The sequence below is a fragment of the Eubalaena glacialis genome, chromosome 13, assembly GCF_028564815.1.
Source record: "Eubalaena glacialis isolate mEubGla1 chromosome 13, mEubGla1.1.hap2.+ XY, whole genome shotgun sequence".
Classification (NCBI taxonomy): domain Eukaryota; kingdom Metazoa; phylum Chordata; class Mammalia; order Artiodactyla; family Balaenidae; genus Eubalaena; species Eubalaena glacialis.
Window position 1 is genome coordinate 74292980 of NC_083728.1, and position 25621 is coordinate 74318600.

Consider the following 25621-nt stretch of genomic DNA (forward strand, 5'->3'; position numbering starts at 1 on the left):
GGAGGCGGGGTCTGCCCGCGGCTCCGCCTCCCTCCCCCGCAGCTGGGGCCAGCGGTGCCAAGCGCAGCTGGTCGAGTGGCGGCAGCTGGGCGAGTGACAGCCCCAGCTCCGCGCGCCGCGGCCGCCAGAGCCGGCGCAGGGGAAGCGTCCGCGGCCCCGGGCGGCAGAGCGGCCGCCTTCTTCCGCGCCTCCCGGGCCCGCAGCCCGCGGTACCGCGGCCCCTGGCCGGCACCTCTCGGGCTCCCGCTCCCCGCGCGCAAGATGGCTGACCCGGCTGCGGGGCCGCCGCCGAGCGAGGGCGAGGAGAGCACGGTGCGCTTCGCCCGCAAAGGCGCCCTCCGGCAGAAGAACGTGCACGAGGTGAAGAACCACAAATTCACAGCCCGCTTCTTCAAGCAGCCCACCTTCTGCAGCCACTGCACCGACTTCATCTGGTGAGAGCGCGCCGGCGCAGGGCACCTTCCCGGGGCTCCGAGGGTAGCGCCGTGCGCGGGGAACCTCTCTTCGCGTCCTCCGCGCCCCCCGCGCCTCCGCGGAAGGATAAGCCCCGCCGCGGCCCCAGCTCCCGGGCTCCCGCTCCGGACCCTTCTGTCCCGGACTCCCCGGTGGACAGTCCTGCGGCTTCCCGCTCCCCGGGGTCTCAGACACCCGACCGCGGGGTGCCTCGTGCCCTCTCTTCCTCCCAGCTGCCTCGGAGCGCCTAGGGGTCGCGGCGCGGGCGCCCTTTCTCCACAGGGCTCGGGGCTCCGCTGTCCCTCCCCGGGAGGGCAGCGCCTCGAGTGCCCTCTCGTGCGGGGTTCCCTATCTCTCTGTCTCCTTCCGGGCTCGAGGCACCCTCACCCCCTTCCCTCCTTTCTGGGGGCAGCGCCCTGGGTGTCCTTTCTCTGTCTCCCTGCGGGCATTGGGCGTTCTTTCCTCCTCCTCTGTGTCTCCGGGGGCAGCGCCCCGTGTTATCTCTTATTGCTTCTCCCTGAGGGCCTGGGTTCCCCTTTCCGCTCTTCAGTTTCCCCCCTTCACATCACTGCGGGGACCCTCCGCTCCCCGGTCCCTCTAGGCATGGGGAGTCCTCTCTCCCTCCCAGTCCCCCAGGGAATGCCACCGCCGCTGGGGCTCTCCCATCCTCCCTCTAGATGCGTCTTTTTCTCTTTCCCCGAGGGCACGCGGGCATCTCTGTGGGCAGAACTCCCGCCTGCCCGCCGCCTCCCACCACGACGGAAACGCTCCCCCCACCCCGCCACCTGGTGGTCGCAGCCTCCTGTCTTCTGCCTTTTGAGGGGTGGTGGAGGTTACCGCTGAGCTCCCACCTACCCCCTCCCCCCCAGAGGCGGAAGACTCTTGGGCACCCGCCTGTGGCTGGGAGGTTGCACCTGGGCTAGAGGGGCAGGGGGAAGTGGGGTGACTCTGGGGGGGAACTAACTGGTGGCTGGTCTCCTCGGGCTGCCTGACATGTCTCCTTCTGCCTTTGCAGGGGCTTCGGGAAGCAAGGATTCCAGTGCCAAGGTAGGCTGTGGGGTTCTAAGGATGCTGTTTGCGGGAGGAGAAGGTGAAAAAGACTTTCTGGAAGTGACTGAGTTAGGCAGAGAGTGAAGGAATTACATTTGTTAGAGTGACCTCCCAAATTAGGAATTCATCACCACAGAAAGGTCTTTAAAAGTGGTATGTGTATATGGGGCAGAGATGCTCCATCCAGGAAGGACCAGTGGAGCTGGGAGGCTCAGCTGGCCAAGGAAGTGCATCCACCCTTTCTCCCTAACCAGCACCAGAAGAGTCAAAATAGGTTCTCCTGAAGCTATCCTGCCTGGCCACTTCTTCTTGAGATACCCTCCCCCCCAATTCCTGTTCATGTGTCCTTCCACTTCCCCTGCCTCATAGAGGTCTCTACAGGTGGCCCCTGCCTCTGCAGATAGTGCATCCCCTAGAAAGGCGACTGTGGTTGTCCCCTGGGCCTCCTCCCTCTCTGAAAGAAGTGGTTCCAGATGGGGTGCTTCTCAGATCCTGGTTTAAATTGCCCTTTCTATCTTCTGGCTAGATACAGGAAGGACTCCAAGTGACTGGTTACCTGGGTCTTTGCATCGGGTTTGAGATCCTTTACCCTAGCCAGGGATGCCCAACCTAGTGGTGGCTCGGCCGTCTCTGGTTGCAGATTTGCTCTTCAGATGCCAAATCATCTGTAGTTTTGTTTAGCCCTTAGGGTGTCAAACATTTTTTGAATTTGATGCCAACATTTTAGAACTGGGAGATTTCACGAAGTATCTGACTTTGCAGCTTCAAGTTTGCTGAGCATTGGTCCCACTTTCTTCTTAGAACCATCATTTGGAGCTGAGAGCAGCAGTTTTTGTGGGCAGGGTGCACATGCACCATTTTGTGTCAGTCGATCCCAACCAGGCCTGCTTCACCCATTTTTGACCCCTGTAAGGCATTTGAGTTTGCAACCTCTGGTCTGGAAGGTCCCCCCCCTTTCCCCCATTTTAGACCAGGTCCACGTGGTTGAGTTTGGTGAGAAATATCACATTTCTGGGGAGTGTCTTAGGGGCAAGTTGATTGCCCTGGCGATCTGGGTTTAGATCAGGGGAAGAAAACATTTGAATGTTAAAGAGTCTGAGATGTGACTTAGCACTGACTGACAGTTCTGTTGTAGCACCTCCACCCTCCAGAGAAAAGTAAAGTGATCCCTGATGAGAGTGAGTGGCATTGTCAGTTGTGCAGAGTGCTGGCAGCGTGGCACTGGTTTCTTCGGAGACTTATATGACCTCTCACCTGAGATCTGGGCAGAGCCCACTCAGCCAGTGAGCCTTGCAGACCCCCAACCTCCGCCCTCTTTTACCAAGGTTTGGAGCCCCAATTTTGCGCACTGCACCAGAGGACTTCCCACGTTCCTTTAAATGGCAACAATTTCGGCCTTGGTGCACACGGTTGGATTGTTTTCTAGAACTTTGACCCCTTAAGCAGAATGCCAGGGGTGTCTTAGCACGGGAACACGTAGAAGATCTTTGAAGTTACCTCTCACTTCCATGAATCGGTTTCTGTCTTTGTCTCTTGCTGAGGTCAGGGGTGATTTTTGAACATTTTTATTGTTGCTTTCCTATCCCACCTGCTCTGCAGTTACTAATGGTTGGGAAAGTTAACTTCTCAGTGTGCAGGTAATGACACATCTGAAGCAGCAGATCTGTTTTTTCAAAGCCAGGAAAATGGTAGGCATTTTCTGGTGCAGTGAGTAAAGGAGAATTAAAGTTTCTAATGAAATATGGCAGCTTTAGAGGTAGGCATGTTTAAATTTTTTTTTTTTTATTGCCTTTCTTTTTCTCCTCTCCCTGAGAGGCAGTGTAGGGTAGTGGACATGTGCACAGGCTATCAGGCTACCACTGTGAGTTTGAATCTTGGCTTGAGACTTCCCAGCCATTTTACTTAGCCTCTCTGTACCTCAGGCTCCTTGTGTATAAAATGGGTCCCTGTAACAATACCTACCTTAAAAAATTGCTGAGCGGCTCCAAGTTGTTACAGTATATAAGGTGCTTGGACCAGAGCTCAGCACAGACTAAGCACTCAGAAAATATCAACTCCTATGATTGTCTCCAAAGTAACCCAGTGGTGGGGCAGCTGGTGTGAGAGGAGACTGGCTCTGCAGGGTTGCTTTGCTACGGAGCTGGCTGCCAGGTGAGAGTCTAAATCCAGCTGTGAACGTCTGGTCGCCCTGTGTCACTGCTTTGGTAGTAAATTCCATTTGGGCTGGAGTGGGAAGGAGCAAGAGAGGGGAAGGGGCAAATTGACAGCCCTTGAAATTGAGATGCTTAGGATCTCATGCTTAGGGATATCCAGGAAGGTGGCAGATTATCCTCAGATGTGCTCAGAGTTACCTGGGACTAGTTTTGGAATCAGAGAGGAGTTCCTTATCTGAGCATTTTTGCACCACATTTTTCCTCTTAAAGTGAATCTAATTAAAATGGGATCAGTATGTTATAGAAAATACATACGGTTTTATTCTCTCACCAAAGTTAGAAGTTCAGAGCCCAAGGTGCTATGTTCCTTTCAGTTTTGTGCTGTGCTATCCCAGGAGTGAAAATTATTTCAGAGTCCAAGAAGGATGCTGGACTCTCCAGTCATCACAGCCTTATTTCAGCCAGCAGGAGGAGGAAAGGTACAGAGAGGTGAAGGACACATGCTCACTGTCCTGGAAGTTGCCTCTGATACTTCTGCCTATATGCTATTAGCTAGAACTTAATCACATACCCACACCTTGCTGCAAAGGGGTATGTGGGAAATGTAAGGTTAATTTCAGGTAGCCATGTTCCCAGACAAAAGCTGTGGTGGGGGTTTTCCATTTCAAAAGTAGAAGTGAAGAGAGGATCTAGTCTTTGCCTTTCTTGGGTAGGAGTTGTGTAGGATGATCATAAGGCAAGGAAACCACTGAGCCCCATGCTCCATGGTGCTGCCATGGAAATTGGGGATGCTGGGATGGCTTGAGAGAGGAAGGATGGAAAGTCCGTAAACCATGGGAAATTGTGGATTTCTGTGTGCTCAGGGGAGTTTAAGAATAGACTTTCTTGCTTTTGTACAGAACTCTAGATTGACTGCTACATAATTTCTCCCTTTTTGTTTCCACTCTGTATTTTCTTTTTTTTTTTTTAAACAAGATGATTTTCTTTTTTTTAAAAAATTAATTAATTTATTTATTTATGGCTGTGTTGGGTCTTCGTTTCTGTGCAAGGGCTTTCTCTAGTTGTGACAAGCGGGGGCCACTCTTCATCGCGGTGCGCGGGCCTCTCACTATCGCGGCCTCTCTTGTTGCGGAGCACAGGCTCCAGACGCGCAGGCTCAGTAATTGTGGCTCACGGGCCCAGTTGCTCCGCGGCATGTGGGATCTTCCCAGACCAGGGCTCGAACCTGTGTCCCCTGCATTGGCAGGCAGATTCTCGACCACTGCGCCACCAGGGAAGCCCACTCTGTATTTTCTATAAAACCATTCTCTGTGAGGTAATTTAAGAATGTCTCTGGTGACAGGGGACTGGAGCTGAGAATCTCTATTGTGAAACCCCCTAAATTCTGGATTAGAAATAGGACCGCTCAGATAAGCAAGTCAGACTTTTCTGTGGCTTTCTTTAGAGGAGCCAGGGACCAACATTTGTGGCTTCATTGTAATTAAGACAAGGCTTTGGGTGGAATTAGGCTCTTACCCCAAGAAACTTTTACAGTTGGGCAGAGAGAAAAAAATTTTTTTAAGGAAGTCACTTAATTAGAAATAGGGAGGCAATAAAATATAGGGATTCAGAATTCCTAGCATGGAGTTGGAGTCAGATAGAACTGGGTTTGAATCTGTGCTCTGCCACCTACTTACTGTGTGAACTTGGGCAAGTCATCCATTTGTAGTGGCCTCGGTCTTCTCATCTGTGAAATGGGCTAATAGTACCTACCTCATAGGGTTATGGTGAGGAGTAATGAGGTGGTACAAGAGAAATATCCACTATCGATAACTCTAAGTGAGAGGATCATTATTACTTGATTAGCTGTAGGAAACTGTCAAAAGGGGGCAGGGTTAATTTGGGAACTCATTAAATGACTATGTCTCTTTCCTGTATTTAGATGGGTTTCTTCTTTGGTATGTTTCTTCATAGACTTTAGGTGACACCAGTGAGTCTAGCCCCAGACAGCCAGCTTGTTTAGATTGTCTTTTCTCACCCTTCTTGTGAGAAAAATCTAAACTTGCCATGGACCCTCTAGAAAAACCCCAGTGCACTAATTTTCTGACTATGTAGACCTAGCATTGATGACTATAATGAGTAAACCAGCTCTTTCCTTTCCTGTATAGATTAGAAAACAAGTTTTGAAGCCTTCTTTTTATAAATTTTATTTTTTTAATTGAAGTAGAGTTGATTGACAATGCTGTGCCAATCTCTGCTGTACAGCAAAGTGACTCAGTTACACACAGAGACATTCTTGTTTTATGTATTCTTTTCCGTTATGGTTTATCCCAGGATATTGAATATAGTTCCCTGTGCTTTTTTAAGCCTTCTAATAGACATTATTCTTAAAAATCCCCAAAGTATTGCATGAATAAAACCATTGCTGGTTTCATCAACATTGACTTTACAGGATACAAGTTTATTGTAGTCTGTAGTTAACACTTAGAGATTAGAATATGTACTTTTTAAAAACAATAGTCAAAGATGAATCAAAGGTTCATTTTATTTTTGGCATATTTTTCCCTAGGAACTATGATATCCTGAATTTCAGGTTGAACTTTCTCAGTAGAATCATAAATAGGGCCTTTTTTGTGTGCAGTCAAGCCTCTATTATTCCACTTCCCTCCCTTCTCAGAAGCAGATCCCAGAGGCCTGTGAGTGAGACTCCACTTACCTCTTGGCTCTTCTGAATGTGTCCTGGGGGTTCCATGTGGATAAAAGGCAGAGGCTTTTTGAATTTGTGTTTGTTGGTTTGACTTTTTAAGTTTTTCCACCTGAAGTGGGATTTGGGGCTCAAAGTCCCAAATGAAATAAAAAATTTTAAGGGTAGGTTAATGCTGGGTCTTAGCAAGAAGGAGGGTTGATTTGTTGAAGAGGCAACAGCCAATTCCTTTTGAGCTGGAGAACACTCAGGGAAAGCTTGAAGCTTTGTCACTGGGCAACAGAATGCCTTTCCAAGTAAATATGGAAAATATGACCTTTGAAAATCTAGTTGATATGATATACCGGTTATTAGAAACTCATTAAAAAATATATTATTTCTGAGTACCAGTGATACTTCAGGTACTGCCCAGAACCAGATATAGCATGTTTATGGTATATTGGGGTCAATAAAGAAAAAGATATAGAGAAGTTAACTGGTCAAAAGGTAAACCGAAGGTTTGAAAATAAATTGTACACGTTCTTGCTGTTGGGGTCCTCCTTCCTCCGTCTGTCTCTTTCTTTCTCCACACATGCACACACGTACACACACACGTGCACACACACGCAGATAGATCAGTACGTCACAATTTTGAGATTATGCATCTCCTTTTGATGCTTTTCAGCTACAGGTAGTTAAATTATTAAGTATAATTTTTAATCCTCTGGTCTTTTGTCTTTGCAGTCCAATTAATTCTTGGGTGGGGAGGGGGATCAGCTGAACAGTTCATCATCTCTGGCTGATGTGTTCAAAAGCTTGGTACCTTATTCTTGGCATTTGATCTAATCTCAAGGATTCTTTGACTTCACTCATCCTATCTTTCCACTGAAATTGTGTGATAGCTTTTTTATAGAGTGTACAAAATTCACAGTGTTTACATGTGGTATTTGGAGGTGTGATGACTGCTTGACAATCTGGTAGGAAATTTGTATATTTACCACATACATCCATTTGTCCATCCATCCATCCATCCTTCCAAAAAATATTCACTCATTAAGCTCTCTGTGTCAGGAGTTAGATGGCAGGAATACAAGGGTGAATGAGATTGAGAGGATCCTTATTGTTGCGGAGCTTACAGTGTAATGGGGGAGATGAGACATTCTACAAAGCATTGCACCAATATTTAATTTCACTCTTGTTAAGTACTTGGAAGGAAATTTACAGGGTGCTATGGGAATGTGTAGGGGATGCTAACCTATGTAAGGGTTGGGGTAGAGTCGGAATTCTTTAGCCTGGGAATTAAAAACGAAAACCAGGGACTTCCCTGGCAGTCCAGTGGTGAAGACTCTGCTCTTCCAATGCAGGGGGCTCGGGTTCGATCCCTGGTCAGGGAACTGAGATCCCACATGCCGCACAGAAACAAAAACAAAAAACAAAAAGCAGACAACTTCTCATTCTTTGAGGTAGTTGGAGAAAGTCTGAGTTGTCAAGGAGCCGGAGCTAAAAATCTGTATTGTGAAGCTGCTTATATCCTGGATAAAGATACGCAGGAGGTCTTATCTCTGTGACATTCTGTGGAGAAGCCCTGAATCTTTATTTGTGCCATGGTTGCAGGTAAGATGAATATTTAGTAGAATTAGACGGTTACGTTAAGATGGCTTCTTTCTCAGTTTGACAGACAGAGAACGTCATCTCCTCTTAGCTAATAACTCATAATGAGCCGACTTCCCTTAAAAGTTCAGGGGTTGCAGTTCGAGGTGGCTGCTCTAAAGGAGAAAAATCAGATCATTTCAGAGGTGGAGGGGCAAGTCTGAGACAATAGATTGAGAATAAATAAAAAGAGAGAGCAGTTATACATATATATGTGTATACACACACACACAGATTCTTTTCCATAATAGTTTATTACAAGACATTAAAGTGTATAACTGAGTCACTCTGCTGTACACCAGAAACTAACACAACATTGTAAATCAACTATACTTCAATTAAAAAAAAGAGAGAGAGCAAAATCTGTCAGTGAAAGGCATTTGTGAGCTGAAAGCCAGTTTTCAGGGGCACAGGATTACTTGCATTTTCTCCTGAATACCTTCCTCATCCTGGGTCCATGTCTGATTTTCTACAACCACTCCTTCCATTGCTTTAGGCAGTGTGTTTTCTCTTACTTGGAAGATAATTTTTAAGTAGTTTCACAATAAGCAGCATTGACTCACACGTAGAAAAAGATCCTTTGTCAATTCTCTTTCCATTTTTCTGATTTCTTCAAGGAGAAAGTCTCAGTCTCTCTAATACAAATCTGGGTACTTCGTAAATGTTCTTTATTGTTTTTATTATAAAGTGACTACAGGGAATTATGGAAACATAAAGATGTGTTAGTTTCTACCAGTAAGCCACTTTTACCTAATGTTGAGCCTCATGCTGTTCTACCCCTGGGCCTGATTTCTTACTGGCTCTTCCTCCTTGTGAGTAGGGAAGGGGAGTTCAGTGTCTTCCCTGCAGATGTTTGGTGTTGGAAGGAAGCTCTGTGTTGCAGAGGGTTGGAAGACACAGCAACCGCAGGCTCTGGAAGAGACAGTAACCTTTATTCAGGAGTGTCAGTCTTTTAATATTACTGTTGTTATTGTTGCTGTTGTTGTTACCTTTTCATTGTCCTTGGCCTGCTTGTTTGTATCTCTTGGAGGTCTCTTTTTCCCTCAGCCGACATGCAGAAATTTGCCCTACCGGGTCAGAAGGGGAACTCAGACCCAGACTAGGAGGGTTCTGATCCCCCTTATTGAGTCTTGGCATTTGCTAAGTAAATGGAAATTAACTTTGCTCAACAATAACCGTGTTCCTGGGGGGAATTCTAGACTCTTCCTTTACCTTGCCGCTGCCCAGTGACCAGACTTTGGGCTTCTAGATAGGCAGTAAAAATTGGGCTTGAGAGTGAAGGCTCAAATATCAAACAGACCTGATTTCTTATCCTGGCTTTCTTTCTCCATGGCTTTGTGACCCTGGGCTGGTGAAACATGATCCTGCCTTTATCCACCCATCCATCTATCCACTCACCCACCAATCCATTCCTCTATCCACCCAGTTGTTTTTCCACCCATCATCCATCTATTCATCCATCCATCCATCCATCCATTTCCACATCCATCTAGCCATCTGTCCATCTATCCATTCATTCAGTAAATATTGAATGCCTACCATGTATCAGGTACTGTTCTAAGCACTGGAACTAGAGCAGTGAACAAGACAGAATCCCTGCTCTCAGAGACATTTGGTAGAAGAATAGCAATTAATACATTTTAGTAGAAGAATAGAAATTAACAAGTAACTTAGAAGAAATATATTGTATAATGTCAGGTTCCAGTATGGGCTTTGGAGAGAAATAAGACAGCATGCTTGCCCTTGAAAATCTCCCTGGTCTTTTGAGGGGAGAACAGCACATGGCCAATTACTTCTGGTACATAAATGAGAAGTGTTACACCGAGGGTGTGAAAAAGCTTTGAATGACATCCTTACTCCTAGGAGGGGTGGAGAAGATTCCACACAGGAGCTGACATTTGGGAACAATCTTCCAGCAGGAGTAGGAGTTCCCAGATTGACACGGGGGCGGGGGCAGGGGAGGGTGTTTCAGACAGAGGACAGCACAAGTGGAGCCCTGGAGGAGAGAAAGGGGCTCATGCGGGGAACAGGAAGGAGGGTGTGTGAGGGATGAGCTGGTGGGAGGGGAACGTCCTGTCGGGGGTCTGGACCTCGTGAAGGCAGCGTAGTGACTAGGAAGTGGCTGTTGTCATTGCTGTCGAGCGGGATGTGTGTGGGTGAGTGAAATGGCCAAATGTTTGAAAAAGAGCATGAGATGCATTCTGAAGCCATAATTGCCGTGACTCAGATCCTGAAATTCCAGGCTGGTAGGGTTGGAGGTCAGGTAAGAGAAGCTGAAATGACCATTTAGAAGCAGTGGGGGAGCGTTCCCAGAGCATCTAGGGGCTGCTGCCATTTTTCACATCCTAAAGAGACGTTTGGACTTTCGTGTCAGTCATACTGTTGATTATCCTATTTTGGGAGATGGTTACTGGTTATTTTTATGGTTCTAACAATAGGGATATTGCTCTTCACTGCATCCTTAATCGTAGAGGGCCGCAGAAGTGATTTTTTTCTCTAGAAGGAATCCTCCCACTCCTTTTCTCCTTCTCTCCTGCTATCATGCACCCAGCTCGTGTTTATTGAGCACATGCTGCACTGGTGGTGAAGAATTTGTGCTTTGGAGACAGAAAGGCATGGGTATAAATCTTGGCTTCTTGCTATGGGACCTTGAACATGTTACTTAAACTCTTTGAACTTTTGGTTCTTCCAGAGGTCAAAGGCAGTGACAGAACCTAGTTTATAGGGCACATGGGAGGTGTTTCCTGAGCACCTTGCCTGACATACAGTGAGTACTTGATAAACAGGGCTGTTTCCATTATTTCTAGGGCTGGGCACTGTCTTGTCCTTACTGAGTTTATAGTCTTGTTGGGAGGCAGGATGAATGCTCCTGAGTCAAGGACATGATGCAGGAATGAATGTGCTTACATGTCGTGGTCAAGAGCCCTCAGGGAGACTGACGGTGGATCTGAGGGAGGCGTGCTCAGCTGCCGTCAGAGAGGTGATTTGAACATGGGTGAACGCAGTGCTTTCTGTGCTACAATTTCCTGGCTTTCGATGCTTTAATTTTGTGGGAAACCTCGGAAAGCTGAATTGAAATCTGTGATTGCCCCATCTGCTGCCTCATTTTGGAAACGTGTTGATGGCATTTCAACTTCAAATAGATTTCTGACCAGTTCACCTTTAAAATTTGGGGGTCCTTTCAGCCTCTGGGTGGGATGTTCATGTGCTCTTTTGGGTTGAAGAAGCTAGCAAATAATGTGGGTGAAGGTAGAGGGTGAGCTCTGCAGGACTGTCTCTTGTCGTGATGGATTTTTATGGAATAGCCCTATTTTGAAGACCTTCCTTCCCTAAAGGGGGGGATCATTCTTTACCGTTTAGGCAAAGCGGCAAATGAGAATTTTGATAGTTATCTGGATTTTTTTTGTGTGCGTGGCAAAATGTATGGTTGGGGGTATTAATAATTCTATATGGGCCACTGGTACACTTAGGGATGCAGGATTGGCATATAGGGTGGTGAGGGACCGTTTTCTATTTTGGTTAGAGGTTTATGTTTTGGTGGCTGGCTCTCTGTTTTTCCCAGGGTTGAGTCCAGAATCCGTAACATGAGTTACACGTTTGCCTGATCTGGGCCCTCACAATCCTCCCCTTGTACCACGCTTCCACTTGCGTTTCACTTTCTGGTTGAAGACCCAACTGGTGGTCTTTCTCAGTATGACACAGCCCTGCCCAGCCTAGGGCTTTTGCACCTGCTCTGTCTTCAGCCTGAATCGCTCTTCCCTTTCCTCTTCCCCCACTCGCCTCCTACTTCTCCTTCAGAACTTAGCTCAAATGTCACTTTTTCAGAGAAGCCTTCCCTGATCTTCCAAATCAGGTTCCCCCTTGCAGTCTCATAACCCCTTGTCACTTTTACATTTTTCTAATTGTATATTTATTAGAGTGTTTAGTGTTTGTCTTCCCCACAAGAATGTAAGTTTCGTGAGAGTAGGGACCACATCTGTCTCATTTCCTGTTGTTTCTGGAGTACTTGGCTCCATACCTGGCACGTGATATGTGCTCGTAGATACTTTTTAAATGAATGAATGGTATAGGGGAGAAGAACTCCATTGAGGGAGTCATTTGATTTGGCTTTTGGTGCTAGTTTTGGTATAGCTTGATCTGTGATTTTTATAAAGAGTGTATCACTTCCTAGTTTACAAGCTCTGGTCATTTTTTGTTTGAACCAAAAAAAAATTGCCCTCATTAAAGCCTGTTGAGAAGTGATTTTCAGAAGTATGTGAATGCTGCAGTCTTAACTTTGGGCAGAGCCTCAGGCTTTGGCCACGTTTCACTGTGAAGATAAAGAGTTTCTCCACTGAAGTCCCTTCTTTGGGACCCTGGTGGACTGTGGAGTGAGAATAATTTCCTGTGACGTAATATAAACTGGAGGCTACTGAAATGGTCATCTGAGTAGAATAGTGGGTACGTAATGGAATACTATACAGCAACGAGAATGAACAGATTCCAGCTATACACAGCATAGATGACTCTCACAAACAACCTGTGAGCTAAAATGCCAGTACGTTCTGTATGATTCCATGCACTTGAAGTTCAGGGACAAGTGAAAGTAATCATAGGCGATAGCAGTTAGGATGGTGATTACCCACAGAGGGACTGGTGGGGACTAAGAGGGGCTACTAGGGTGCTGGTGATGTTGTTTCTTGATCTGGGTGCTGGTTACATGGTGGGTTCAGATTGTGACCATCCATTGAGCTATAGACATGTACCCACTTTTCTGTTACGTATATTCCACTTTAACAGAAACAACTAAAAAGGCACAGAGTTTTGGGAATTCCTTAGCGGTCCAGTGGTTAGGACTCTGCGCTTTCACTTCCGAGGCCCCAGGTTCAAGCCGTGCTCGGGGAACTAAGATGCCACAAGCCACGCGGCGTGGCCAAAAAAAAAAAAAGTACATAGTTTTAAGTCACTGAGAATCTGAGAAATGTTAGTGGGGACTTTTTCAGTTTTGCACAGAGAAGTGAAATCTGTACAGGAGACAAGCACCTTCTGGAGTCACCCATTGAGGGATGGTGCTGTTTGCCTTTTTGGGGGGACATCTGCTTCCCATTTCAATGTTGCCCGTCGGTTGCAAACTGTAGAACAAAGAAGCCAGGACATTCTGACAGTTTTCCCACCCAGTAATGTAGCTCTGTTAATACCAGGAAAACTTGAGCTCGTAAACTACTTTTAGGGCTTGCGTTTAAAACATTCTCTATTTGCTAAGGTATTAGTCAGAATCTATGAAAGCTGCTATAACAGATAAGCCTTGAAGCCTCTGGCTTGAGAGGAAGGGATTTATTTCTCACTCACGGCACAGACCACTGCAGGCGATCCTGGTCAGGCAGCCTCCCGCCCAGTCATCCAGGGCTCCAGGTAACTCTCCACTGGGCAGGTGGATGGGGAGAAGGAACACAAGAAAGCACATTCATTTCAGAACCACTTCAGCCAGGAAGGGACACATATCACTCCTGCTCACATTCTCGTGGCCGGAGCTTGGGCACAGGGCTGCGTCAACTGCACGTTGACCAGCTCGGGAGCAAAAGAAAACAGGTAAGTGTTGAGAACAGCAAACCCTACTCTAGTCCCCAAAGCCACGGTTTCCTTTGACTTCCTTGGAGTTGGTGTATCCAATTTTACCTCTAACTTGACTTCTTTAAACCTGAGAGGTGAAACTCTAGACCTCTTTATCTTATCAAACATAGGAGGGGATGTTAGGGGGAGAACACAGTCTGTGTTGCTTAGAGTGAAATAAAGAGACACTCTTCTTACTTTTAGCTGGTAGAACAATCTGGTTCTTATCCGAATTTCCAGTTTTCCAGCCAGTCAGAATTCTTGCTGCTTCTAGTTGCCAGTGGACATCACAAATGCTTTGATTTGAGTCAGGAATAAGCTCACCCGGTTACTTCTTTTGGGAAAGTCTTTTGCTTATTTGTCATCTCTCCTACGGAAGAACCTTTTGGTAGTTCTCCTTTTGGATGTTTGACTGAACACCTAATTTGACTGGACACAATTATCTGGTGTTTAGCGAACCACCTCAAACCTTTAGTGGCTTCAAATCACCACCATTTTATTTTGCTCTTGTTTCTGTGGGTCAGTAACTTGGGCTGGGCTCAGCTGGGTGGTCCTTCTGGTCTAGGCAAGGACTGGCTGTTCGTGGCTGGGCTCACCCATGTCTGGGGCCTCAACTAGGACACCTGGGACACTTGGGGCCTTTCTCCAGGTGGTCTCTCATCTTCAGTGGGCTGGCCCGAGCTTGCTCACGTGGTGGTGGGTGCGTTCCCAGTGCACGAGCAGGGGCCCAGCCTCTTGAACTCTAGGCTCAGAACTTGCACAGTGTCATTGCTCCCATATTCTGTGAGTGAAAGGGAATCACAAGCCCATCCCAGAAATAAGGGAGGAAAGAAAGGGGTGAAGAGACTCTTCCTCTTGATGGGAGAAGCTGCATATACCATGTGGCATTTTGGGGGACCTAGTAGACCAGTTTCAACGTGGCCCTCGTGACAGCTTAGTTCCAGTACAGTGTGCATCTGCTGGACTGACCTTGAATCTGCGGCGGGTCCCGAGTCAGCGCTCACCACTTACACCTAATAACAGGACTCAAGTCATAGGGAAGTGAAAGGGCCAAATGCTTTATGTAAAGGGCACAGCCCAGGGCTTAGTGCACATGAAACACTGACTACTGCCACCATCACTATTGAATACCACCACCATCACTACCGAATACACCACCATCACTACTGAATACACCACCAAGTATTGTCATTACTGCCACCCGGGTCCTGCTGTGGACTTGGCACTACACTAAGTGCTTAAGATTCATAACACGAGGCCCCTGCCCTTGAGGAGGGAGAGATCTGAGAAAGAAACAGAGGTGAATGAATCCGTGTCATCCAGTGTGGCACGTGTGATCACAGAGCTGCAGTGGAGTGGGATGAGGTCGAGGGCATGGGTTCAGACGTCAGCTCCATTGCTGCACATTCGAGGGCTTGGGTGCCTTTCTTAACCTCTTTAATCTCTGGTTTCCTCATCTGTGAAATGCAGGTAACAGCACAGAGCCCACCTCCTAGGATGCCATGTGGATTGAATGAGACCTGGCATGCAAGGAAGATATGATTGCTTGTTAAATGTTAGTTCTGAAAAACAATTCTCAAAAATACCTTTGAAAAGTGTCCTAAAGGCACCATTTTTACTTCAGTCTCCTCCTGTGACTCTGGCCAATGTCATTGCTGCTTTGTCTTCAAAGATGAAGATTTACCTGTTTAGGTGGCTTATGGGAGGAGGAGCTCTTGGGAACAACACCTGTACGGGATGGAGGGAGGCAGGGAAGAGAGAAGTTGAACTGCAGTGCAATAGTTGTAATAGAGGCCAAAGCCAATCCCATGGCTGGAGCTGGGCTGGCCCTTCAGAATTGGGACAGTGGGGACCCACAACAAGTGGGCACTGGCTGTGGGCTGCCCTGGGGAGCTGGCATTACCTTGGGTAAGGCAGCTTTCTTCTTTAAGGGAAGAGTCCCAGGGAGGATGCATCTGTGAATCATCAGCCTTCAGCACTCCCAGCAGGGAGCGTCCTGGTCCTACAGGTGTGAGTAGGGTCTAGGGGATGCTCTATGGGGCCCACAACATGCTTCCGGTTCTCTCTTAGAGGTTGAACATTCCAAACCGTATCTCCTTGACTGTTAGTAACCCTGCGGGCCTTCATCCTTGGCCTCTTCCCAGAACTGATTTAGTTGCTATGTAGATTCATAGACCGTATCTTCCAGCACTGAAATACCATTCACAGAGAGCCTTAATCCAAGTAGGACATGGGAATGGCTTGCCCAAGGTCATTTAGCTACCCGGGAGGAGACCTGGATTTACATACCTCCTCTTACTTTCCCTCTACCATGCTCTCCTGAGTCACAGGAGATTCCCTCTTTATTCTAAGCCTGGACTCCGTGACCTCGGTTCCTTGACCTTCACCTTGACACCTCCTTGCAGCTCCACTCTGGAGAGAGTTTTCTTGAATTCCTTTAAATGTGTTTTTTAAACTGTGGATCATCGCTCATCTGAGGGTCATGAAATCAATTTAGTAGGTCATGAACACCATGAAAAAATAAACTTGAAAGTAGAATGCATGACATAAGTATTGTTGCATAAAACTTCTATTTCACGTATACATATATAGGCATGTGTGAACTGGGTCAGATGTAAAATGTGTTTCTCGCTGTGGGTGATGGACAACACAGTTTGAAAGTCATTGTGAAAAGTATAGACAAGAGGTGCTGGAGGCTCATGAAGTTGACTTTTGAGGTCCATGGACTGTTGAGGCTTTATTTATTTTTAGAGATGATATAAATGCATTGTTTTGAATTCTTTATAATTAGATGTTTTATTCTCACCCCATCACACTATCCCAAGATTATTTTGATGATCATCTTTGAGCCTTAAACATATCACTGATAAGAGTTATTTTTCCAAATAGAATTCTAAGTGTGGGATAAGAGTTTTTTAAAATGGAATTATTGGTTCAGATGGAACTGCCTGGCCTGACCTGTCACTTGGGTGAAGTGTTCCAGCGCTGTGTCAAGTGCTGGCAGAGAGCTGTCCCTCTTGTGCAGACAAAGAACTGGTTATCCTGGGGGATAATGTGGGTTGAGAAAGAAGTGTTTTATGAACAGAATCAGCACAGAGGGAGGGAGGAGGAGGTCTTCAGGTGCAGGCATGGAGGTGGGCCATGTCGCCCGGGGGGCACTCTGCTGAGGTCAGCTTCCAGCTGGGCCTTCCAAGGGCTGGGATTCAGGCTGTGTTTCTATTCTCTGGTGTCCTCGATAGGTGGGGGCTGAAATGACAGTTGGCCTCATTGTGTTTCCCTTTTGGCCTTCTCTGATTTGGGGTCTAAGGCCGGGGCACTCCAGATGGGACAAAAAAAAGTCAGGTTCAAGAGAAAAATGAAATCTGGGCTAGACCTGTTCCTGCTTGAGTGTATCTGTCCCCAGCAGGGTCTCTTTTAGCTGGGGAGACAGGCCAGGGAAATTTCCATTTCGTGGACATCTTCAAATAAGGCTTTCAAAGGCCGCTGACTCGAGCTGACGTTTATTTAGTACTTACTATGCGCCTGGCACTGTTCTAAATGTTTCACATGTATTAACTCTTCTAATCCTCGCGACAGCCCAATGAGGTTGCTACTGTTATTATTCCCATTTTATGCTGAGAAAACTGAGGCACAAAGAGTTAAGAAATTTTTCCAAAGTTACGTAGAGTTGGGATTCAAACATAGATTTGAGTTTAGGATTGTATAAAAGGAATGTCGAGATGGTGCTGGTGACAGTGATGACAGTGACAGCTAATATTTGAGAGCTTGCAATGAGCTGGAGATTTCACAGACTTCATCCCTTTGAATCTTCATCCTCCACTAAGATTTGCTATTATTATTATCCCCATTCACAGGTGAGGAAACAGGCTTAGCAAGGATAAAGAGTTTTCCTGAGAACTGCAGAGCCCAGATTGAATTCAGGACTGTCTGAGTCAGATTCCGAGTTCCCAGTCACTAAGGTGAAGGGCTTGGGGTGGGAGAGAGCATTGGTGCAGGGGTGGGTTGCGGGGGGGAGGGCCTCTGGCAGAGTGAGGGGGAACAGCGGTCAGGCAGGCTTTGGGGTGCTTGATGGTGGTCTGGCTCATCCCTCAGAGCTGGGAAAGTGTGCTTGCTACAGCAGTGGGTGAAACTGGCAAGACTTGACCAGGAAATTCCCTAGTGGGAGAAAATGTTTTCAATAAATTGTTTTTGTCCAATGAGGGAGTTAGCATATCTGTAGATTTTTAGCCATGGCCGTGAATGAGGAATTCAGAAAGTGGCTTCCGGTCTGAGGTCTTTTGGTGGTCATGTGACTGCAGTCAGCTGATTTCTTTGTGCGTGAGTTGCTGGGCTGGGAGGACTGGCTGAGAAGCATGAAGTCCTTGCATCATTTGGAAGGAAGGGTTCACATACAGCAGACATGTCCATGAAACGATAGAACTTCCCCAAAGAGCTGTTCTCATTTACTGAGGCACCGAGCTTAATGCTTCACACATGATCACATTTAAAGTCTGCAGCACCCTAGGAGATAAGTCTCATTTTCCCTCCACGAGGAAACGGAGGCTCAGCGATACTAAGTAACTTGCCCCAGGACTTGACGCTAAGAAGTATTTGAAGAGGGCGACAAGCCCAGTCCATCTGATTATGAAGCTTGTGGTTCGAGGATTCTGCCAGGACCCTTGATCAGCCTTTGGCCAGGGCATAGTGACATATCAAGGTGTGGTTTGTGTGAGTGAAAAATGTTGCCTGCCGTATCAGCAAACAAAGGATGCTGCAGCCATCGAGCCGTCAGCCACATAACTCAGGATGGAGGAAAATGGGCTGCCCACTGCCAAGCCCTCAGCCACTGCAGCCACCCCCAATGGTGCACCCTGAGGGGACTCGGGATGGGAAAGAACAGAATACTGGCCCTAGACAGCTAAGGTGCATATCAGAGGAATGATTTCAGTGAGCCCAGACTTTTGCATCTTCCGATACATAAAAAAGCACTAAATTCATTAACTCGAGATATCTGGTTTTCTTTAATTAACAGTAATCTTTTGATGTTCCACTACCTGGTTTTTGTTGCAAAGACCCCTATATATCCTGGCTCCTCCCTGACCTCTTTTTTTTTTTTTTCCGCATTTATAAAGAAAAAGTTTTATTTTCATCACAAGAAGCACACAGACCATACACACCGACAGATGTAAAAAAAAAAAAAAAAGTGTATTGTGCATCTTCTGCAAATTCACAGTACAAAAGATACTGCCTTTTAAATATGTAATATAAAAAAACCAAGAAGAAAAACAATATAATAAAAAAATCATTGATATCATAACACAACACACTGGAACCCACTGGCAGCTTCTGAAAACCAAAGGGCAGCCCATCTTGTGGAGCTCCTGATTGGGTGGAGGGCAGCAGTCTGTACCTGCATTTTGTTGCTAAGAGCTCAGGGTTCCTTATCTCTTTGGAGCCTTCCCTCAGAGCCATCTGAGAGGCTGTCTTCCGGGCTTAAGTACTCAGTTTTGTCTGCCAAATAAAACATAATTCTCAACTTTTAAGTTGTGCATTTTTTTTCACTTGACATTTACAGTCCTGTGTATTTTCCAAAATCCACATAGAGGAGAGTAATATAAAAGGAATAATAGCACAGTGTGGTCCAGCTGGCATATTGGGCCATTCCCTCATGTGCAGGGGGTAATACAGAGCCATAAGGCATGTTTCTCCCCTCCGGCAGCCCACAGTCTCATAGGAAAGTCCATAAATCAAACATTCATAACACAGTGTGATATGCACTATAGTGGTGATAGAGGTGGGGATTCTGGGAGCAGCTCGAGTCCCAGGGTCCTGGGAGGCTGCACGGAGGAGCTCAAGTTCTAAGTTGAGTTTTGAGGCAGCGGAAGCGGTGAGAGAGTGAAGAAGAGTGTCAGCGGGGGTGGAGGAGAAGCAAGAGAAAGAAGGGACACTTGTTAAGAGGCAGTAGTTGAAGGACTCGGAATGTTAAGCTTGGAGAAGAGAAGATTTGGAGAGGCAGAGAGAAGGCAGGAGGACGTTGAAAGTAGAGAGAAAGCTCTCCAGGATTCCTCAACGTGGTGAGGTTGAAAGCGCTAAGTGCTGACGAGAGCGCAGTGAAGTAAGGTGTCTCCAAGGAAGATAGCTTCCCAGGAGATGAGAATGGAGAGCACAGGTGGAAATGAGAAAAGAAGGGAAAATGAGTGGGAAATAAAATAAGTTTAAGGCCAGTTGAGGAATTCTTGCTTGATGGTCTCTATTTGCTTTGTGAAGTAGGAAAAAAGAGGATTAGATCTGGATTCAGATCCTGCGACCCCAGGCAAATTTCTTATCCTTAGCTTCCTAGTTTTTAAAAAAGGGTAACTGATAGGGTAAATGTAGTACCTTCTACAAAGATTTCTGAAGATCGGATATAATAATGTCTGTGTGGGGCAGAGCAGCACTTTGCCTGACACATCGAACAATAAAAGTCGTATGAATAATTGTCAGCTGTTCAGGGGGTTCTCATTTGAGTGCTTGATGAATAGGGGTACCATAAAAAGCAGTAGAAAATTCAAGAAGAGGAGAAGGCTTGGGGGTGAAGATAGTGAATTCTGCGTTGGCTATGTTGAGTTTGTGATACCTGTGGTATATCCAGATGTAGGTGTCCAAAAGGCAATTGGGAATAATGAGAAGTCAGGCATGGCGGTAAATATTTGGGAGTTACTAATACAGGGCTGTATTTTTCAAAATACCTAAAGCATATTACTGGTGGTACTCAAAGATTTTAATTGTGTGTGACATTAAACATCATGGAAATACGTCTGTGTGTGTGTGTGTGTGTGTGTGTGTGTGTGTGTATTTTTTTTTCTTTACCTCTTCAATTATCTTTTAATTCTTCTGGTTGTTAAGGAGGATTTCTCAGTGTGGTGCTACCATGTCTCAGACATCTTTCTAATTCATGCTAATTTCTCTTTAAAAAAAAAAAGAATGAGGCAACCTCAGGCTCAGAGCTATGTGGCTGCTGGGATTTAATAATTATAATTTTCATTGTGTTTTTCATGCTTGTCTTCTATTTAGAGCAAATGTTACTGGCTTTCCAATTCTGGTGGTTGTTTTAGATAGGACGCTTTGGTTGTTAATAGTAGAACACTTAAGCTGTCTGGAGGTAGGTGATTCGAGGGTTTGTTTAATCAGAGGCTTAACAGGGTCATGAAAGACTGGGGATTCTCCCAGTTATTTGCTCTGCCATCCTCCAAGTGTCATCAGTATCTCCCCTCTTGGTCCCAAGAAGACTGTGGTAAGTACCAAGAGTCATATTCTCACAGGACAGCATACAAATCAGGAAGGAAGGGGACCCAGGACAAAGGATTTTTCTTCAAGTACCTCCTGTCATGGCTTGGAACTGTGGCAGCTGTCTTTTGACCATGAGGGACAGGGCTGACATGCTGTGAATGGCAGTGTGGAAAGATGGAGAGGAATTGTGTCCCTCATGATGTCGTTGAGCCACTGAATTAACTAACCTTGATGTAGCCCTATCTCTGGAAATTTGTTCTTGTTAGACAATAAATTCTCTTACTGCTTAAACCATTTCAGATGGGTTTTCTGTTACTTGCAGCTGAATGCATTGTATCTCATACAATTTCAGATTATTGCCCTAACCTAGTAGGAATTGTTCCTCCCTGTTTTCCTTGGTTGGTTGTATTTTCTCTTGAGATTGGGTCGTATTTTCCTGGTTTTTCATATGTCGAGTAATTTCAGATCGTATCCTGGACATTGTATTATGTTGTGGAGATTCTGGATTCAGTTGTATTTCTCTGAGGAATGTTGAAGTTTTCATCTTAGTAAGCTATTGACTTGGTTGGACAGTAAACTGTCTCTTGGACATTAGTTCAGATGTCAGTTCTGTTTTTTATTTTATCTTTGAGGCTGCCCCATGTGTGCATGGTTCAAGAGTCAGCCAGACACTTGGAAAGAGTTTATACAGGCATACCTTGCTTTATTGTGCTTCTCAGATACTGTTTTTTCTTTTTCTTTTCTTTTGGCTGCACTGTGCGGCTTGTGGGATCTGAGTTCCCCAACCAGGGATTGAACCCGGGCCCTTGGCAGTGAGAGTGCAGAGTCCTAACTGCTGGACCGCCGGGGAATTCCCACTGCGTTTTTTACAAATTGAAGGTTTGCAACAACCCTGCGTTGAGCAAGTCTGTTGGCACCATTTTTCCAACAGCATCTGCTCACTTTGTGTCCCTGGGTTACGTTTTGGTAATTCTCATAATATTTCAAATGTTTTCATTTTCATTATGTTATGGTGACCTGTGATCAGTGACCTTTGATGTTACTACTGTAATTGTGTTGGTATTTTTTAGCAATAAAGTATTTTTCAATTAAGGTATGTACATTGTTTTTATAGACATAGTGCTATTGCACACTTAATACACTACGGTATAGTGTAAACATAACTTTAATATGCACTGGGAAACCAAAAAATTTGTGTGACTCACTTTATTGCATTATTTGCTTTAGTGCGGTGGTCTGGAACCAAACCCGCAGTATCTCCCAGGTCTGCCTGTACTCAGAAGTTGGGGCTCCTCTGTGGGCTCTCTTTATCCTTGGATTCCCTCCTCACTTTCCAGTAGCTGTGGTTGACCTGAAATCTGTCCTCTGGCTCTGCAAGCCAGGAAGACTTAAGGTTTTATATTGGAGTTTTAGCTGCCACTTGATGCTGACTGCAGCCTGTTCTCAGGGTAAAAGCTGTGAAATGGTATTCTCTTCTTTCAGATTTCAGCTCCCTTACTCCAGAATCTGCCTTCTTTGGTTCACTCTCCAGTGCTTTCAGGTTAAAAATTTTTTTTAAATAAAAAAAAATTTTTTTGTTTTTTGGTCCAGAGTTAAACTTGTTATCTGCAGGAAGCTTGGGTCCAGTTGGAGTTTACTTGACCATATCAGAAACAAAAGCCTTTTTTCTTTCTAACATATGAGAAAACGGATGCCCAGAGAGGTTAAGCCACTTACCCAACATCACAGAGCTGGTAAGTAAGTGGTAGAGCCAGGACCCAGACTCAGGCTGCTGCACCCTATGTCCAAGGCCCCTCCAGGGTATCTGGCTGTGGATTTGTGCCTCGGAGTAGTCTGCCAGTTTGGGCTCCGTTTCATTTTGGCGTGGCAGATGTCTGTCCTGTGAGTAGAGCTGCAGCAGCCACAGAGCTGAGCTCAGCAGTTTCTTGGCAGCCTTGGGACAGTTTTGTCCCCTTTCAGTCAGGATCCCTGGATGGGCTCCTTGAAAAGGTTGGCATCAGTAGGCAATGTTCCAGGCAGAGTTTCGGATAGAAACTTTGCAGTGCCAATAAGATACCTAATTATTATTTATTTGGCAATTATCTTACCAAAGTAAGCCAGTAGTAAGTTGTGGTTAGAGGAGAGGAAGTTCAGAGTTCAGTAAGTTTTTTTTTTCTCCTCTCTTTCTGTTTAAAACATAAAAGAGGAAGTGACTGCTTTTATTTTTCTACCAGCCTTGTCACTAATGGATATGGAATAAAATCTTAGCTAAGCTGAGGTCAAGCTTTGAAAGTTTGTCATAAGGATCTCCTTTTCTCCTCCGTGGAACTGCTGGCATGGTGTTTCCAACTTTTAAACAACCTACAGAGTCACAGAGAAGAATCCTCATGAAATCTTGTGATCTTATGCCTTTTACTTTTAGGAACAAAAAAGTCCCCTCCAAAATGGTCATTTCCAGTGCTCTTTCTTAACCATTCTTTCTTCTCAGCAATCTATGTCACCCTCAGGTACTATGTTTCAAGCTTCTTGCTATATTTCTGGAAGTATCTCCACCTTCAAGATGAAAAAAAACAAAAACCAAACAACTTACTGAGCACCTACTGTATGCCAGATACTGGGGATACAGTGGTGAACAAGACAGAGAAAGTCCTTGCTGCTCATGTAACTTACATTTCCTTGTTTATAAACAAGTAAACAAGGAAAAAAGAGATCATTATAGATTGTAATAAGTGCTGGGAAAGAGAAAAACTTAGAGACGTCTTAAAGCAGAAACCTATTTTTGAGGGGTGCTGTGATCAAATGGGAAACATAAGGTAGTGCCTTTTTCTCCATTTCCCCACCCTTTAGTCCCTTTAGTGGAGATAGGATAGTTCTTATCCCATGAGGTCTCTTAATGCAAGAAACTGTGGATGAATGCGCTTCCTTTTTTTTTTTGGTTGCGCCATGCAGCATGTGGAATCTTAGTTCCCCTACCAGGGCAGGGATCTAACCCCATGGACCCTGCAGTGGAAGCGTGGAGTCTTAACCACTGGACCACCAGGGAAGTCCCTGAATGCACTTCTTGGGCTGGTCCCTGTGTCTCAGCTGATGCCTCTGGGCTGGTCAGTTACCCTCTTCCATTGTCAGAGGTCTTACCCTTCACACTCGGCACCCCCTTGGGCTAGATGGAACTGAGTGAAGGTCCTGGAAAGGTAGACTTAAGCCCAGAATATGAAAGGCTCTGGATGTCATGCTGAAGAATCTGTTTTTTCAACTTTGTCTTCACTCTTCACCCCCCTCTTCCAAGGTTCAGAACCTCTACCTCGCCAAATTGCCCCCAGGCTCTGTGAATTCCTCTTGAATTCTATCCTTTCTGCTTATCCTCCACCCTTAAAGCATCTCCTCTTCTTTTTCACACCTAAGTAGATAAGAGCAGCAGTTGTTAACTCTATTGATAGTAAAGTGCCTGCATTAAAAATGTTAATTATCGCCCCTGGGAAGGGATTAAGCCTGTAGGTCTTTAGGCTATTGGAATAGCAAAAAGCTAGGTGTGCCTTGGCTCCCTGTTTCTCAGAGTAAAGAGAAAGCATCTGGGGAGACAGAAGCCTCAGTCATGTGGTAATAATTATGGCCATATTTATCCCCATAAGCATATCTCTTCTGTTGATTCTGGAGTCAACTAGACCTTGTGACCCACCACGGATGATGCAGTGAGATCGTCCTGCTGTGTTAAAGGAAAACGTTAAATTCATAAGAAATGCATAAGTATAATCTCATTAAGATGAATTCAATATCATAGATAAGGTATTAAAGCCCTTTTTGACTTTTTTGACATTCCAATCCAGGTCCTCTCTCCCTTCCCCAGAGGTCACCATTGGTGTCTCTTTTTAGAACCTTTTCTCTGTTCATATTTGTATCCATACAGATTATATGGTAGAGTTTACGTGTGTGTGTATACGTCTTGCTAAATGGTGTCATACGTCACTCATCATCCTGCAACTTGATTTTTCACTTCACAGTGTTTTGAAGAGCAATCTCTGTTGTTATGCTTTTAACTACATACTCCCTAGTATTCCACAGTATGACCTTTCTCCCATTTTTATGGCCACTCCCTGTTGAGGAACATTTAGATTCTATTTTTTTAGGGGTGGTGTCTATTACAAACAGTACTGCAATAAGCATCCTTGTACATGTCTCACACACATGCATGTGTTTCTCTAGTTACTGAGAAGTAGAATGGCATAGTAATGGGGTACCCGATTTGGATTTTAATAAATAACTGCCAAATGTTCTCCAGAGTGACCGGTGTCATTCCCACCAGCAGTGTGTGTTTCTGTTTTATTACAACTTCCTTAAATTATGATATTGTCAAGCTTTAACACTTTTGCCAATCTGAGGGGAGAAAAATGGCATTTAATTTTAATAGACATTTTCTTGATTACTAGTGAGGTTTCTTTTTACGTATTTCTTGGACAGTTGCATTTCGTCTTCTATAAATGTCCCCCCCCTTTTTTTTTACATTTTCTTGTTGATTTGTAGGATTTTTTACTTTAATCTACTAAACACCAGTCCTTCACTAGTGTTGATTGAAAGAAAATGCACAACTTAAGAGTTGTGAGTTTTATTCAGGGACCTTACTGGGGACTGCAGCCTGGGAGACAGCCTCTTGACAGCTCTGAGGGACCAGCTCTGCAGAGGTAGGGGGAGAAGCCAGTGTATATATGATTTTTGGCTAGGGAGTAGTTGCTGTCAAGCACACATCTCAGTAAAAGATTACTGTAGTCACAAGGAACAGGTATCTCAAGTTAATGATTTTAGTGCTTTTCTATGTATGGGCAGATACAAGATTCTGGGGCCA

At 45.4% G+C, this 25621-nt stretch overlaps 1 protein-coding gene across 2 annotated transcripts in view; it reads left to right on the plus strand.

Annotated features, from left to right (window-relative positions):
• The first annotated feature begins 261 nt into the window (after positions 1 to 261).
• The window catches only part of PRKCB (protein kinase C beta), a 310014-nt gene continuing 284654 nt past the window's right edge, over positions 262 to 25621 (plus strand). For both annotated transcript variants that reach the window (XM_061209992.1, XM_061209991.1), the window contains exons 1-2: positions 262 to 434; positions 1469 to 1500. In XM_061209992.1, the coding sequence (XP_061065975.1) occupies positions 262 to 434; positions 1469 to 1500 (205 nt within the window). The remainder of the gene's footprint in view (positions 435 to 1468; positions 1501 to 25621) is intronic.